Source organism: Prionailurus viverrinus, chromosome D2, assembly GCF_022837055.1.
Source record: "Prionailurus viverrinus isolate Anna chromosome D2, UM_Priviv_1.0, whole genome shotgun sequence".
Classification (NCBI taxonomy): domain Eukaryota; kingdom Metazoa; phylum Chordata; class Mammalia; order Carnivora; family Felidae; genus Prionailurus; species Prionailurus viverrinus.
The window spans coordinates 63746087-63762555 of record NC_062571.1 but is presented as its reverse complement, the minus strand read 5'-3'; the positions used below and the strand labels follow the sequence as shown (position 1 = coordinate 63762555).

At 40.7% G+C, this 16469-nt stretch overlaps 1 protein-coding gene across 1 annotated transcript in view; it reads right to left on the bottom strand.

The window, feature by feature from the left end:
* Positions 1-16469, bottom strand: part of SORCS3 (sortilin related VPS10 domain containing receptor 3) — a 597388-nt gene that overhangs the window by 203115 nt on the left and 377804 nt on the right. The window contains exon 5 of the mRNA XM_047826472.1: positions 15580-15653. Within this exon, the coding sequence (XP_047682428.1) occupies positions 15580-15653 (74 nt within the window). The remainder of the gene's footprint in view (positions 1-15579; positions 15654-16469) is intronic.

The following is a 16469-nucleotide window of genomic DNA, read 5'->3' as shown; positions in this document are numbered from 1 at the left end:
GGATGGGTTCCATAGGAGGCTTTGTTCCATGATAGGAATACAGCAGAACTTGGTTCCTCTCAGAGATGTGTGCTTATGCACGCACCATGTGTTCGCTGTGGAGCCTGGGGGCGGGGCGGGGGGGAAGCCACAGCTACTATGCCGTGGCCCAGGTAAAAGAGACACACTCAACTTGGCAGGTACTTTAAAAGACTCTGCTGTGTCACATCTGCTAAACTTGGAGAAAGTCAGTCACATGGATGAACCCACAGTCAAGGGGGTGAGGAAGTACCTTCAATGGATAGTCAAAAGGCCCCACAAATTTACATGGCGACAGGTTTGGATGTACAATTCTATCGCTTAAGAGAGCTCAGGATTGGAACAACCCACATCTACTGTCCTTTATATCCCTTTATAGGGATACACAGTTCACAGAGTGGGCACTCAAAACCATCTCTTGGATGGAATTGCTCAGTAAGTACATCTAAATGGACATAAAGAAAAAATCAATAACTTCATTCATGCCATAGTGTTCATAAAAACTACAGGTGTTATTTTTATAATGACTAACATCTAGACAGCATTTTGCAGCTACAAAGCATTTTAATAATGTCTTATGCTTTCAAAGCACACTTAAATATATTATCTCATTTAGCATGGAGTGCGTACATTTCAAAAGATGCCCGGAGGTGGTCATGCCTTTGCTGGTTAACTACTCTCTAACTATGGATGTCAAGTGCTGCAGAGAAAAGGGAAGGTTTTGGTAAGGGGGCCCAGTCTGTATGACTCAAAGAACAAAACATGACAGTTCGCTAACATGCCTCCCTGGTTTTCAAAACCACTTCCTAACCACCTCCTGTGGTTTCCAAAACCTATGGTGCAAAGGAGTTGCCAGGAGACAGTGCTAATGCTGAGGCCTACATCTAGAGATTCCGATCGAGAGTTTTGAGGTGAGACCCAAGAATCTGCATCTTTAACAAGCATCTCAAGTCAATCCACTGCAGGTTCTCCCTTGACCATCAACCAAGAAACAAAATCCTCCCTGACCGTCAGAGAAGTACACAGAATTTCCTCTTATGCCATCACGTAATGCTGGAAACCAACACCCAGGCTGTAAGAGGATTATGGACACCTGGGAGGAAAGCACTGGGCCTCCAAGACTGAGCCTTCAAAACCTTCTGGCCATCCCTTTGTGCCGAAGGCACAGAGAGCCAGAAATTTCTCAGTGCCCCAAGGCCTGGTGCCATTCCAGTGGCAGAAGCAGAATCTATACCCAGAAGGCCTGATCCTACTCAAACTCTCCTCCTGCTTATATCGCAGGTCACAGATTTTTCTCTACCCAATTTACTGAGTTTCCCTGAGCTATGGAAAAATCCTAACAAATCTCACATTAGGGAAGGAAGAAGGGAAGGAAGGAAGGAAGGAAGGAAAGAAGAAAGGGAGGAAGAAGGGGAGGAAGGAAAGAAGGGAGGGAGGCAGAGAGGAAGGGAGGGAGGAAAGAAGGGAGGGAGGGAGGGAGGGAAGAAAGCACGGCTCCCCCAATTATGTAATCCATGTTCCAAATCTCCTCTTGCGCAGAGAAAATAGTCATAAAACTTAACTCCATTTGTTCTATTTCACTGTTGCTTCTTTTGATGAGACTTGTTAAACAGGGGGCAATAATGCTGAAAAATGTATGTAGCAGGATTTTGGACCTCTCCTTCCCAGAGTCACATGGACAAGTGTATGGCCATCCCATTTTAAACCACCACCCCCCCCCCCCCCCGCAGCCCCAGGCTTTTGGCCTGCTCCTTGGCAACTATTGCATACTTTGGCGCCTTTTATAGATCAGCCTGGTTCCAGGGTCTGACCTTTTCAATACTTCAGTCTCCTTACATCCATCCAAAACGCTGAGTGGGCAGAGCAGGGATTCCCTCAGGGGCACTCTCTCTGCCTCCAATGTGCGCAGTTCTGCCCAAATTACTTGACAGCTTCTCTTCAACACCGCTAGAGGAAAAGGTTGGAGAATGTCTCAATAGGACACCACTCGCCAGTGGGGAGATGAGAAGGGGCGGGGCATGCCCCTAATCCATCATCCAGGCTGTCTTCCCAAAGAGCAAACATGAGTGAGATGCCTAAAGCAGGATAATGTATCTTGACAAGGGGGCAGGAGCGGGGGGATTGAAAGAGAAACAACATAGATTCTTGAACCCTGATGTAAGCAACAGGGATCAAGGTGGTAGAATATCCCAGTTGCTAGATTCACAAACCATGTACATAGGCAGAAAACTGCTGTCTTTGAAAGGCAATATGCTGACAATTAAAAAAAAGTCTAATCACCTAAAGGCATTCCCTGTTTTAGGCATCCCTTTGAGAACAAAACAAATTAGGGAGTGACTGAATGAATGATCCTCGGTGGCATTTGCCACCAAGTAAATGAAGGGGTCCATTTCTTCCAATCCAGTCACCACAGCCTTCCATCCTATCCTGCCACACCTATCACTCTGAATTAGCACTTCACTTGCCAAAACCACGTTTTGGTGAGTGTGGACAACTGTCTTCTCACCAAACATGGTGAGCCTATTGACAGAGAAGAGAGTCCACTTCTCACTTCTCAATGTCCTCACTTAACACAATGGCTTATATAGTTTGGCAACCATTTAAACAGGGTCTACGCTATGAAGTTGTACATTTCGGGGTATTGTAATACCAGTATGTATTACAATATGTAATACCAGTATGCAGCCTGTGTAAAATGAAAAGACCAGTTTAAATCAATGATTTGTAAACATTTTTGTTTAATAAATGGGGTTCTATCTTCAAAAGAAATTGTAGGCAGAAGCCTAATATATACAACTAATTAAGAAGCTGAGTAGTTCTGGCTGAGGCAAAAATGAGAGGGCCAAGGACCTGATCACTAGGCACCTCACAGGCTTTTCTGTGAACCATGTAGTCCCTGGGGCAAATTAGCTGAACCGCTGTAGAGCTTTCGAGGGCGCTGTCAGAGAAATCATCAGACCAAGTAACATGACAGAGCCCTTTCCACTCTAATGTTTCCATAATTGTTCAGTCTAAATGAGAATGTATCAATTTAGTGGAATATTCTGCCACCATCAAAATGATCTTTATGAAATTATGTACATGTACAGAAAACTGTTCAGGTTAGGTGTAAGTAAAAATGTTTAAAAAGATCTAAAATGAGCAAATATAATTCTATGAGAAATGGCTTTCATGTGTCCAAAAATTATTACAAGACTAAAGTTATGTTAAAATGATTAAATCTTTAGTTTAAAAAGAAAATTTTAATGCCATTGTGTCAATTAAAATGCACATAAGAATGTGTCGCTTTAAAAAATCATATACTAAATATGTACTTCTAAAAATTTTTTTAATGTTTTATTTCTTTTTAAGAGAGAGAGAGACAGAGTATGATCGGGAGAGGGGCAGAGACAGAGTGAGGCACAGAATGCGAAGCAGGCTCCAAGTTCAGAGCTGTCAGTACAAGAGCCTAACACGGGGCTTGAACTCACAAGGGTGACATCATGGCCTGAGCCAAAGTTGGACGTTTAACCAACTGAGCCACCCAGGCGCCCCGATATGTACTTTTTAAAAGTCTACAATTCCATAATTTGTCATTGGAGAATGGAACTTAGGATCAGGATACTAGAGAAGATTTGCATCTGTCCTCAGAAAAACCAATAGCTTATCTACTGACAGTGAGTTGCACAGAAATGCACTTAAGCATCTCACAAAAAAGGTCCATATGTTAATAAATCTTCATAAAACATGTATATCATGTCATTCACCTACACAAAAGATGAATGCCCTCCATTAGCCAGAGTGACAAATCTAAATCACTTTGCCAGCATGTGAGGCCCTACACAATCCGAGTCAAGTCTACTTCTATTCTATTCCTCACTGCCCTTCAACGCAAATCCGATTGTACTGGCGCAGTAGTTCTCTTCAGTGGCAGGGGCCAGCCAGGGAAGACTATTTTGCTTCTCAGAGAACATTTGGCAATTTGGGAATAGCCGGAGACATTTCTGGGTGTCACAAGTTGGGGAGGGGTGCCGTGGCTATTTATGGAGTGGGAAGCAGGGATCGAGGTAAACCTCTTGCAAAGCACAGGAGACTCATCCAGACCAAAATATCAAAAATGGTGAGGTTGAGAAATCCTCTTCCAGCAGATCCTCCAATGTCTCTCCAAACGTATCATGACCTTAGCTTCATTCTGATTATTCTCCCTTCCCAGGAAAACCGGTCTCTCCCTTCCTTCCTCACCAATTCAACCCACTCTTCAAGATTCTTCAATCCCAACTCCTCCAAGAAGCCTCTGCTGAGCAGTGATAACACTTCCTCCAATACTCTTTCAGTGTTTCCTACTTCTGGCCATGGACCCTCAGCGATCCACATGGACTTATCTCAACAGCTACATCAAATCTGTTAAAGCACTTACGATCCGATACAGAACAATCTTTAATTGATGGTCTTGTAAATTTTATTGAATTTTGTTAACATTATGCCAGAGATAACTTTCTCTAAAAATAGCTTTAACAACTATAATAATAGACATATGCTGAGAGCCAGAAAAACAGATCAGAAATGCAAACACCGACCATTAGGCAATGGGATTTGGATGGGGGGAAGAAAGATTCAGACACACCCAACCTTGTTTGGTTTCAAAGAAGATGCTAATTGCTATTTTGCCACCTAATTAATGAGAACAGTCATTTCTTTCAATTGTCTGCTTATCTTATAAGTCATTATATTATTAATTTTATAGCTAGTATTTATGAAGTACTTATTATGTGTCAGGCTGAGAAGACTGGCATTCAGCCAGGAGGCAGCGGTAGTGAGTACTAGCTGGTGTCCTTTCTGACTCAAGGGGCTTTGGTCAGAGATCTAGTGCAAACGTCACATGGTTGTTAAGGGCAGAGCTCTCCTCCTATTTAGATCCCCAACCCCCCTGCCACAAGAATAAATCCCTAGTCACATCCCACTCTCCCAACCACTTAAAATTTAAGAGATATTTTCATTGTAGTGCGAAGAATCTAATGACACCAACTCTACCTGCATGCAGGCACATTACAGACACACGTCATGTTTACCCAGCTCAATCATGCCAATCTGAAGAGAGATGCTGTGTGCAAAACAGCTTTACTTAGTACCAGAAGTGAAAATTCCTAGAGAAAACATTACCTAGAAATGTGTAGGACCCACATGAAGGAAACTGTACAATTCTACGGAAGAACGCCCAGAAATGGAATAGAAGAAGAGAAACCATGTGGTCCAAAATGAAAACCAGATTATTGAAAAAGATTGAGTTTCCTCCAGATGAACTCAGAGCTTTATTGCAATTCTAATCAACAGTCTACTTAGTTGCTTCAGTGGGGGGTGGGGGGGAGTGGGAGATTTTGGAACATAACAAAGTGATTCCAAATTCATTTGGATGGATAAATGAGGAACACAAGCCAAGAATATTTTGAAAAAGAAGTAGGGGTTCTATTTTTGTTTTATTTTCTTATGTGGCACAGGAGAGAAGACTAGGCGTGATCACATATTATCAACAATAGTTAAACACAGTAAGATCTAGCTCAGGCAACAGAGGACCAACCAATCCAGTAGAATAAAAGCTGACTGATGCCACCAACATCAAGGGTACCTAACATGACCAGAGCTTCCTTTGCAGGAGATCATCAGATGAGACAGTCCATAGGAACAGAATGAAGTGGGAACACACTCATTAGATTTTGTTTTACTTAAAAAAATAGAAATCCTATACATTCTAAAAATATCCATCAGTATGAATAAAATTATTACTTTATTAAATTGATTATAATATGGTCAAAGGATGATATGGACAACTATTAATATGAGATTTTTGAAGCACAGTGTCAGAGAATGCTCAGTATTTTTCTGCCATATTTTACCTAATTTATGCATAGTATATACTATATTCAATATATATCTAATATATAAAAATATATTATGTATTTATATGTATTTATAAAGCTGCATTACAAATCAGAAAACTTCATATAATATTTACATGATCACACATTGAGGGCACTATCTGAACATGAAGTAATAAAAGACATTACAATGGGAAAAAGAAAAAGATCTGTACAAATTTTTTTAACTAAAAAGTATGTTAAAAATCATAAGGCAATTAAAACCCAAAGAACAAACTGGGTACAATATTGAAACAAAATGAGAGACCATATAAAGAACTCATAATAAAGAAAAAGAAAAAACAGATGGCCACATAAAAGAAACACAATGGCTAATAAATATATGAAAACATGTCTAAACTCACCGGTCTGATAAGAAATGCAAATGAAGACAAGAAAAATTCATTTTTGCCTACTGAATTAGATTACTTTTTTAAATTAAATTTTTTTTTAAAAAAATTTTTTTTTCAACGTTTATTTATTTTTGGGACAGAGAGAGACAGAGCATGAACGGGGGAGGGGCAGAGAGAGAGGGAGACACAGAATCGGAAACAGGCTCCAGGCTCTGAGCCATCAGCCCAGAGCCCGACGCGGGGCTTGAACTCACGGAGCGCGAGATCGCGACCTGGCTGAAGTCGGACGCCCAACCGACTGCGCCACCCAGGCGCCCCTTAAATTAAATTTTTATGAGGTGTAGTGAAGTGGTATTTTACTAGTTGGAGTGGAAACTGGCATAAACTTTCTGGAGAACAATTTGGCATGACGATATTATATATATATATATATGTGTGTGTGTGTGTGTGTGTGTGTATTGTTTTGGTACTCTATCCTTAAAAATTATAATAATCAGACTTAGGACAAATAATACTTAAAGGTTTTCAAAACAACATTCCAATGCCTTTTTTAATAATAAAAGTTTAGAAGCAAGAATCAATGTTAAATGATGAATGAATAAGTTATATATCCACCAATCAGAATAAAATGCAAATGATATAAGTTCTAAATTATGTTTGGAAAGTGTATAGGACAGGAAAATGTTAAGGTATGTGATTTATTTTTTTTTATTTAAAAAAAATTTTTAACGTTTATTTTTGAGACAGAGAGAGACAGAGCATGAACAGGGGAGGGGCAGAGAGAGAGGGAGACACAGAATCTGAAACAGGTTCCAGGCTCTGAGCTGTCAGCACAGAGCCCGACGCGGGGCTCAAACTCAAGGACTGTGAGATCGTGACCTGAGCCGAAGTCGGACGCTTAACCGACCAAGCCACCCAGGTGCCCCATAAAGTACGTTTTTTAAAAGAGACCACATTTTATACACAACATGATCTCAATTATGATGAAACTGAAATATTCATGTTAAAAATTATACTAGGGAAAAATTTATGAAGTACTTGATTTTTTTAAGTGATGTTCTCTGGGCAGTGAAATTATAGGTAATTATTTCTTTTTCTTTTTCTGCTTTTCCTTAAATATCTACAACAGACTTCCATTGTGTCTAAAATCAGGAAAAAAAGTAAAATGTGTTTGTTTCTTTTTAAAATTATTTTTTGTAGTTTTGGCATTACCTCTCCCCCTTTCCCCACATGCCTGGCCATTTCTGTTCCAGAACTCTTGTTGGTAAGAGGTTCTCTCGAAAGTCTGCATTCCTTTCCAAGTTCTTCCCTGCTTTATATCCTGCCATGTACTGATTCCTATCTCCTCTCATTGACCAAATTCACATGTTGAAGCTGTAACCCCTAAGTGTCCTTATAAGAAGAGACCAGAGCTTGCTCCCGCCTCCACCATGTGAGGACATGGCAAGAAGGTGACCATCTGCAAGCCAGGAAGGGAGCTCTCACCAGAAACCAAGCATATTGGCACCCCGATCTCAGACGTCCAGCCTCCAGAAACATGAGAAAATAAATTTCTGTTGTTTATACTGCCCAGTCTATCGTTTCTAATTATGGCAACCCCAGCAGACTAATACATACCCTTGGCCTCGGCTGTAACACAACATTCTTACATGTTGCTCAATGAGAAAAAGGGTGACTCCTTTCACAATCCTGCATCCAACCTGAATTTTAAACAGCCTCCATGTGTTCAATGTGGCGTTTTCTCCTTGGGTTCCTCTGTTCAACATTCTATTCTTTTTTCTCTCCCTAGTCCTCTTCCTGACCCACCAAATTCTCATACTTCCTACTCATGAGGGTGCAGAACAATTTATTACTATCCACATTTCTTCATGTAAGGAGCAAGCCCTCCATGAAAAATCTGGCCTTCAAGAAGAGGGCAGCAGTCAAAATGTTCTATTCTACATGGAGGGGTCTCCCGACCCAGCCCTCATAGGACTCTAACCAACTCAAATCTCTCCCACTGTAAGGACAGTCAAACTTGCTCTCCTCTGAAAGTTTATTTATCAGTGAGATTCCACTGCATCTAAGATGAAAGAATGTTCTCATGTCTTCCTCATAATCATCTGTGTGGTATACGCATTTGGAAGTCATGTGTCTCTAATTCCAGAGACACTAGCAGCCAAGGCTAGATAGAGAAAGAAGGAGGAATGGTATTTCCATCTGTGTCCTGGAATTTGCCTTACATTGGATTAGGTGAGTATTGTGGCTATCTGTGAATGCTATGTTGAACATACACAAGTATTTTCAGATATCCCGAGGCCTTGTCAAAGCATTATGTCTTCCTCAGTGCTGACTACCACATATGGCTTTTGAGCACTGCGTTTGCTCTTAGCATTAACATAGCTCTTCCAAGGCCAAGATGTAACCAGACAGACAGCATGGGCAGCCCCCACCAGCAAAGTAGAAACTGATTTCTGCTAGCAAGCTGAATTTTCACATCTCCCCTCCTGACCTTGCATGTATTATTTTGAATGTAATGCATTTTTAAATTGCCATACCATTTTAAAAATGTAAGGGAGAGCTGAATTAAATATTATTTGTGGCATACCCTGGTTTGCAAAGGGCCTCTAAATCTGATCTCTTATATCGGGTCGATGCCTAAATCCCATTACTTGAGATTGCAAATGACTGTGTTTGCAAAATTGTAGATGCACATTTAGAGGCAGCTTCAAAAATTCAACCCATAATGTTCACTTTGTTTGAAAAGACCTTGATTTTCCAGGAAGCAATCTCAAGCCATTCATCCCGTTCCTTAACTCTGTCTCTGTCGTGGCTAATGTGTTAATAGCCTAAATGACTTGCCATGTAGTTCTTCAGGAATCATAGTTTAGGGTCTAAATGAGTTCCTGAATGAAGAGGAGCCCATATTGGAAGCAAAACATAGCATACATAGCAAAACATAGCATACAAAACATAGCATACAAGATCTACAGAGTTTAAATGGAGGTAAAGGTACAAGAGGGTTCATGCCAACCACATTATCTCAAGGTACTTATTCCCCATTTTTACCTCCTGCTTCTCTGCCCAATGTCTTCTACACCCATAGCTGCTAGTATGCTGAGAGGGGTAGGTCTAGGATTCAAAAACATGAGATTTTTTTTGTCTGAAGTGAAATTAACACTTCTCTGAAAGGACAGGTGCACACTTGCTGTGTGACAGATTACCATAAAACTTAGCAGCTAAAAACAGCAAATGTTTATTATCTTACTATTTCTATGGGTCAGGAATGAGGACATGACTCAAGTGGGTGTCTCTGTCTCAAGGTCTCTGACAAGGCAAACAACCAATGTGTTGGCTGGGGCTGCAATCTCAGCTAAAGGATGAGCAGAGAAGAAGCTGCTTCCAAGCACACCCATGTGACTGCTGGCAGGGGTTCAGTTGTTCCTTGTTGGAACTGAGTTGTTGGACTGAGGCTCTAAGTTCCTCACTGAATACTGGCTGGAGACCTCCCTCAGTTCCTTGCCACATAGGTCTATTCACAGTGCAATTCCCAACATGGCAGCTTGCTTTGACCAAGCAAGCAAGAGCGTACCTAAGATGAAAACCACTATCTTTTTGTATCCAGGTGTCTCAAGTGACATTCTCATTACCTCTGCCACATTCTATTCACTAGCAACAAGTCACTACATTCAGCCCAAACTCAAAAGGAGGGGACTACACAATGGAAGGGTCCCCAGAAGACAGACACCACTGGAAGCCATTTTGGAGGCTGCCTGCCACAAGGAGGAAGTAAATATTATGTCTACAAATAGACTTATATTTGCCTATGTTGTAGGCAGGAATATACATTAGCACACAACTTTGATAATATTTTCAATGACAGGTATTAAAGACATTCAAAACGTATGTATTTGGATGTAACGATTCCCCTTCTGGTGGTGATCCAACCAAAAATATTAAGCCCTAAAAATTACCAACTCCCCCTCCTCCATGTTCTAAGAGATGTGCACCTAACAAGTATTACATTGATTTGCTGGAGGCATGGGGTGTGAACAAGAGATGGAGAAGTAAAGGACAGAGGGTAGGTGAGCACATGTAAGAAAAGCCTGTGATACCTGGGGAGGAAGGTGTAAGTGTAGCAGGGCTCTGAAAGCAGACTTCTGGGACAATAAGCCTCTGTGACTGGGAGCCCATAGAAAGAGAAGGAAAAGGTAAAGTAACTACCATTATGATCAGGACTTTTAGAGACAAACAGGGGCAAAGGAGTTTTAGAAAGACTTACTGTGTGCTGTGTGATGAAATGCTTATTTGCAACCCATTTAAGAAAATGTTCAGTAAAAATTGGCATTGCTCTGAAATGCTTTCAATATGGAAATCGGGTCATAATCACTGAAATGTGACACTCTGCTGAGACTGGGAGAAACACAGTCAAAGTTTTTGCTTGGGCTACCTAGACACTGGTCCAAGAAAACAATCCCAGATATTGAAGACATATGCATAAAACATTAATGAAACTGTTATTTATGGTAATGAAAGATGTAGAAATTTCCAATATCCAATAAACATAAAACACAGTAATAAAGTATGTATCTTTATATAATGAAGTGTTGCATAGACAATTAAAAATGATGGTTATAAAGGTCTTATAATAACATAAAAATTGTTATCATAGAACATTAAGAGGAGAAAAATCAGACTGCAGAAACTCACATTTAATGTGTATAGGTTATGTATAAATGAGCATATGCAGACAAGAAGAGACTAGGGAAAAAAAGAACAATAAAAGCTTGGAAAGGCAAGATTGCAATGAGAAGACTTTTAGTCTGTTGTTTGTTTTCCATCCCATCCCTTTCTCTTTTAAAAGACATTTTCCTAGGACCTCCTATCTACACACACCTGGAGGGAAAGCTCTGCTTTTCCATTTTTCTTACTCTCCCTTATGGTCTTTCTGAAAAAGCAAAAGAAAAGATGCTGGCACAACCATCATCATGAACCTACAGTGACTACACTGATCTTAATCAAAGTACAATAGAGACGTGGAGCCCATCCTGACTGTCCCTACACAGCAGCCACTGGTCCGCCAGCAACTAGGCATCATAACAGCTCAAAAGAACAGTCCTTAAGGAACCATCTTCCTGGACCCTCTAAAGTGGGTTGATCTAAAACCAGTACTACATCTATTGACTTCCTGTGGGCTTTCTTACTCTCAACAGCAGTCCATACTGCAATCCAAACAGCCCAGAAAAGAAGTAAGAGTTTAAAGTCTGGGATATCTTAGGGTGTATACTTTATTAGAACACCCTCCTGCAGTGATGGCAAGAAATAGGAACAAAAGGACTGTGATCTTTCAGGAGACACAATAATTAAGGGAAGTTAATAAGGAAGAGATATTGGAGATATTCTTTCTCTCTTTCACAACACTATATAAGCAAATGCCATCAGAGACCAGAGGCACTTAGAGGCCAGCCCAGCTACACCAGAAGAAGGTAAACACCTAGGGAGGGTGAGGGGCCACAAAGGCAAAGATGGGAACCACAACAAGTATTCACACTGCATGTGCAAAGAAAACAATCTTCTCAGTGCAGAATGTGTCTGCCCCGTTAAATATCTCCCAACGGAAGAGTGGAAATACTATTCATTTGCAGCTCAGTAGGATATTAAAACAAAAACAAAAACAAAACAAAACAAAAAAAAAAAGAAATACATACTTTTCCCCCATGATAGCTCTGCTCAAGCAGACTAGAAAGGGATTGTGTTAAGACACATATTCCACTTTTGTGCTCTGCTTGCAAATTATAATTGCTGAAGCAGTTGGAGTGATAAATGGGAACACAAGACAGGCCTGTTGATCTTCCTGTTAACGAGGTATCAAAGGAGTGAAAGGGTCACATACAAAGAAGGAGTTTTCATGTCAGCGGGTCCTATTCTTTACGCATGTATCGGATAGCTGAATCAATCCATAACGTAAGATTCCTAGGTGACCTGTCTTGATGGGGTGACAAATCTGGAATTCACAGAGAAAATTTTACCTCCAGATGAAGCTTTTCTTATTACTGCTAACCAATATTGTGCCCCATTCCTGGCCTAACTCAAAGGCACTGTGGGGCACTAAGGAGGAAATGGATAATAATGGCAGCCCCTTACTACACCTAACTCATCCATTTTACAGCCGTTACAGCAACGATGAGGTATGTGTGTGGTCGGTTCTTCCTCCAGGAGCCTTGGCAAAAATCACCCTGGATCACAGTGTTCTTCCCAAGAATCCTCTCCAGGGGGATTCCATCTCTCCATCAACTGAAGGTGGCATGGGGGAAGAAATCTTATGAAGGATCTTTCTCTAGACAATTGCAAATCTCCAAATTATAGATAACAATATTTGGGCAATATTATCCGTGAATTGCACACTCACTCTATTTGTCTACATGCAAGATAAAAGTATTAACATCATCCTTCATCTCAATATCTTGTTTTAAGCATGACTACACTCCCTCCAATGTGTCCCCACTGTCCCCAGTACCACTTCACTCTGTACCATCCCTCCCAGAGAAGTAGTTTTAGGGATTTTTGTTGTTGATCTGTTTTTGTTTTACCATTTCATAAGAATTATGAAGAGTATTATAAAGAACAGAGAGCAGTGGAAGTTAGGCTGAGAAGTGAATCTGTGATAGTAAATCAGATCCAAACAATTGTTATCAGATGACCATAGGTATACAAACTTATCACGCGTGGGATACAAATTTGAGTCCCAGAAAAATAGCAAAGCACTTAGGTGTCATGGTCTTTGGAAGTGCTAATAAGCATAATTCTCAATGACTTATAATGCACAAATTATAAATCTGATATGAAACTGAAGACGTGAAATTGCCAAATGTCCAATTGATCATATCTGTTCCTGTCAATAACCTTACAGAATTGACAAGAATATTGTTCCCATTACAGAGATGAGGGAACCAGAGCTCGAAGAGTCCCTGTGTCAGCCAAAGCAGAGCTCCACGACACACTCTTTGTCTTTTCTCAAGGAGGTGCCTAGTGAATGTTTCTATTCCTAACCCACCCAGGCCGTGTCTCTTCAACATAAATGGATTAGAGCTTGAGACAGACATGGATTCTGTCACTGGGGGGAAAAAAAGGTCTGTGTAACGTGAGCACTTCCACTGCAACTTCTGTGACACCTAGAAGAATAATCATGGCAATTATACATCAGAAATGAAGAAGTGATAATTACAAAGATGGAATTTCCAGCTACCACTTGGCTAGCCAGCACGGGCACTAACTTTTATATTTCCCCATGGGGGCATATATGAAAGAATCTCAGGGTGCAGGAGAGATGAAACACAATTATCAGGACCTGGGGATTTATTCTTTCTGCTACACAAAGGAAGGGGGAGGGCAGACCACAGCTGGAACCTTCTCTTCTTGCTCTTTGCAAAACATAGGAAAATGCTGCCCCTCATCCACTTAATTTAATTTCCTTCAGAAATGATGACAAGGCTTATCCAGTCTATTGTACTTTCCTTTTCCATCAACTTGACTTCCTAGTCAGCCAACAGCCTCACCATCTCAAGAGTTTGTTCCAGAAATAGCAGAGGATTTTTTTTCTTTTTGATGGACCTCTGCATGATGGTACAGAGAAACAGGTCCTTCTGAGATGAGCAAAAGGCTGTAGTCACATGGCTGGAATATCAGAGAAACAAATATTTCCTTTTGTGCTTTAGTCTATTAAAAAATCTTAGTAGTCCTAAATACAGATCAAATATTAAGTGTAATAATAGTACAGACCAAATAGTAGTCGGTCTGAAAAGACCAAATTAACTTGGGATAGTCCAGCTGTTGAGCCAAGAGCACTTCCCGGTCCTCACTGCTTTCTCCCAATTATCTTCACTGTGTACAATCAATACACAGTACACAGTGTGTTTTCACAACATGCTTCTACAATTATCCTTTTTAATTCTGGTCATAGTTTTGTGGGTTCAGAGGGAACTGTAGGGAGCCACTGCTTTCAAAGATGTTGGTGTGAATATATATATGTACAAAGTACTCATCACCATCCCCCACTACATACACATGCACGTACGCGCACACACACACACACACACACACACACGCCACCCCTACCTTGTATAAGACATAAATGGACATTTGATGATGATTTTTTTAATTTTAGAGGTCGGTGGAGAGGAGCAGACAGAGAGAGAAAGAGAGAGAATCTTAATCTGACGCGGGGCTCGATGCCATGACCCCTGGGATCATGACCTGAGCCGAAATCAAAAGTCAGATGCTCAGCTAACTGAGCCACCCAAGCATCCCCCATTTCATGATTTTTTAAGGGCATTGAACTAAGGTAGTTAGAAAGAAATATGGAATATAGACTACTTTCAAAGATTAACTTTGCTTTTGTTTTAATTAAGCACAGAATTACACATATTAACCACTTTGATGCATGCTTCCTATTCTCTATTCCTTTGGCCACACCTCTGCTGAAATGAAAGTGAGATACAAATAAGAAGCATTTTCATACTGCAGCAGGGAAAAAGAAAATATAGAATTATACCAAACCAACTTTTCTTTGCTACAACCAAGGTAAAAATAGTATGCACGTATAAAGGAACACCAATTAAAAAAAACACTTTCTGATGAGGGGGAGCTAATTTTCCATTTGGAACACATATGTACTCTTTAAAAAGGCTTCTCAAAATGTGCTCCACGGAAGTTCTTCTGAAGGAGTTATCATTTGTGACACGAGAAAACGATTCTGTAGTGAAATAAGTTTGGAAATCAGTGACTGAATGCTTGGTAGACTTCTTCAGTCAGGGCTTCCCCAGAGTCTTAAATATCCTAACACGAACCCCGCATCTTCAGTAAGGCAGACTTAAATAATTATTATTTAAAATCATTTGACCATAGAAATGCTTATCAAATTTTGTGGAACTAGTGTTCCTCAGAGTACATTTTAGGAAATACCACTTTTAGAATGGGTACATAAAATAGATACTCCCCCCCCCACAAAAAAGGGGGGATAAGTATATAGCTAAGAGCACCTGGTCATGACCTTCTCATGGAACACCCTAGCCCAGGGCTTCTCAACCTCTAATGTACACACTAAATCACTAGGGACCATGTTACATGCAGATTGTTGCCCAGGAAGTCTTGCCTGAGGTTCTGCATTTCTAACAAGTTCCCAGGTGATACTGATGCTGCTGGTCAGTGAACCACACCGAATAGCCAAGGGCTAGAACAATCTGTCTTCAAGTGCTGAAGGTGGCCAGGATTGTCCAGAGAGCTAGGCTGTCTGACGGTTCTTTATCCCAGAGGGCAGTGAGTGTGCAGATGGGGCTTACCAGTAAAACCTGTTGGGTGTGATGCGTTCATGCACGAGTTGCCACCGTCTTCCAAAGTCCATGGAGCTGTACAGCTGCAAAACAATGACGTGAGGAAAGCATAAGCATCGAGGGAACCATTCAACATAAATACATGTGGTATGCCCCTGGATAAGGACCTTCCAACACACCCAAGTAGACACCCATTTTATCGAGATGAAAATACGAATATGATGTGCTGGGCTTATCATGGTGCCTTCTAGCACCAGGTAGGTGCTCCACATATATCCGATCGGCTGGTGTTTTTGAACTGAGTTGATGTCATCTATCATTCTCTCCTTCAGGGACAAAATCTTTTGTAAAATTCTATCTTATTTTTCTTCAAATTCCCTGAAGGCTTTTTTAAAGAATTTTTTAAGATTATTTATTTATCTTTAAGAGATTGAGAGAGAGAGAGAGAGAGAGAGAGAGAGAGAGAGAGAAAATGAGAGAGAGACAGTGAGGATCCCAAGTAGGCTCTGCACCATCAGAGCAGAGCCCTGACACGGGGCTCAAACTCACAAACCGCAGGATCATGACCTGAGCAGAAATCAAGCATCAGATGCTTAACTGAGCCACCCAGGCACACCCGTAAATTCCTTGAGGTCTTTAGCTACATTGAAAACAATTCAGCAAAATTCACTAAGAATTTACTTATTGGATATCTCCTATGCATCAGGCACTCTGGTGGATGTGAAGATAAAGAAGAGGTAGATTCTGTGCTCTCAGGGAAATGAAACACACATAAAAATACGCATCAGCTGGTATCTGAGCCAATATTATATGCAAAATATTGTGCTAGTGAAGTTTTATCTCCTACTGCTCCAATACATAATCCAAATGAAATGGACTCTTCAGTGTCAGTCAAGATA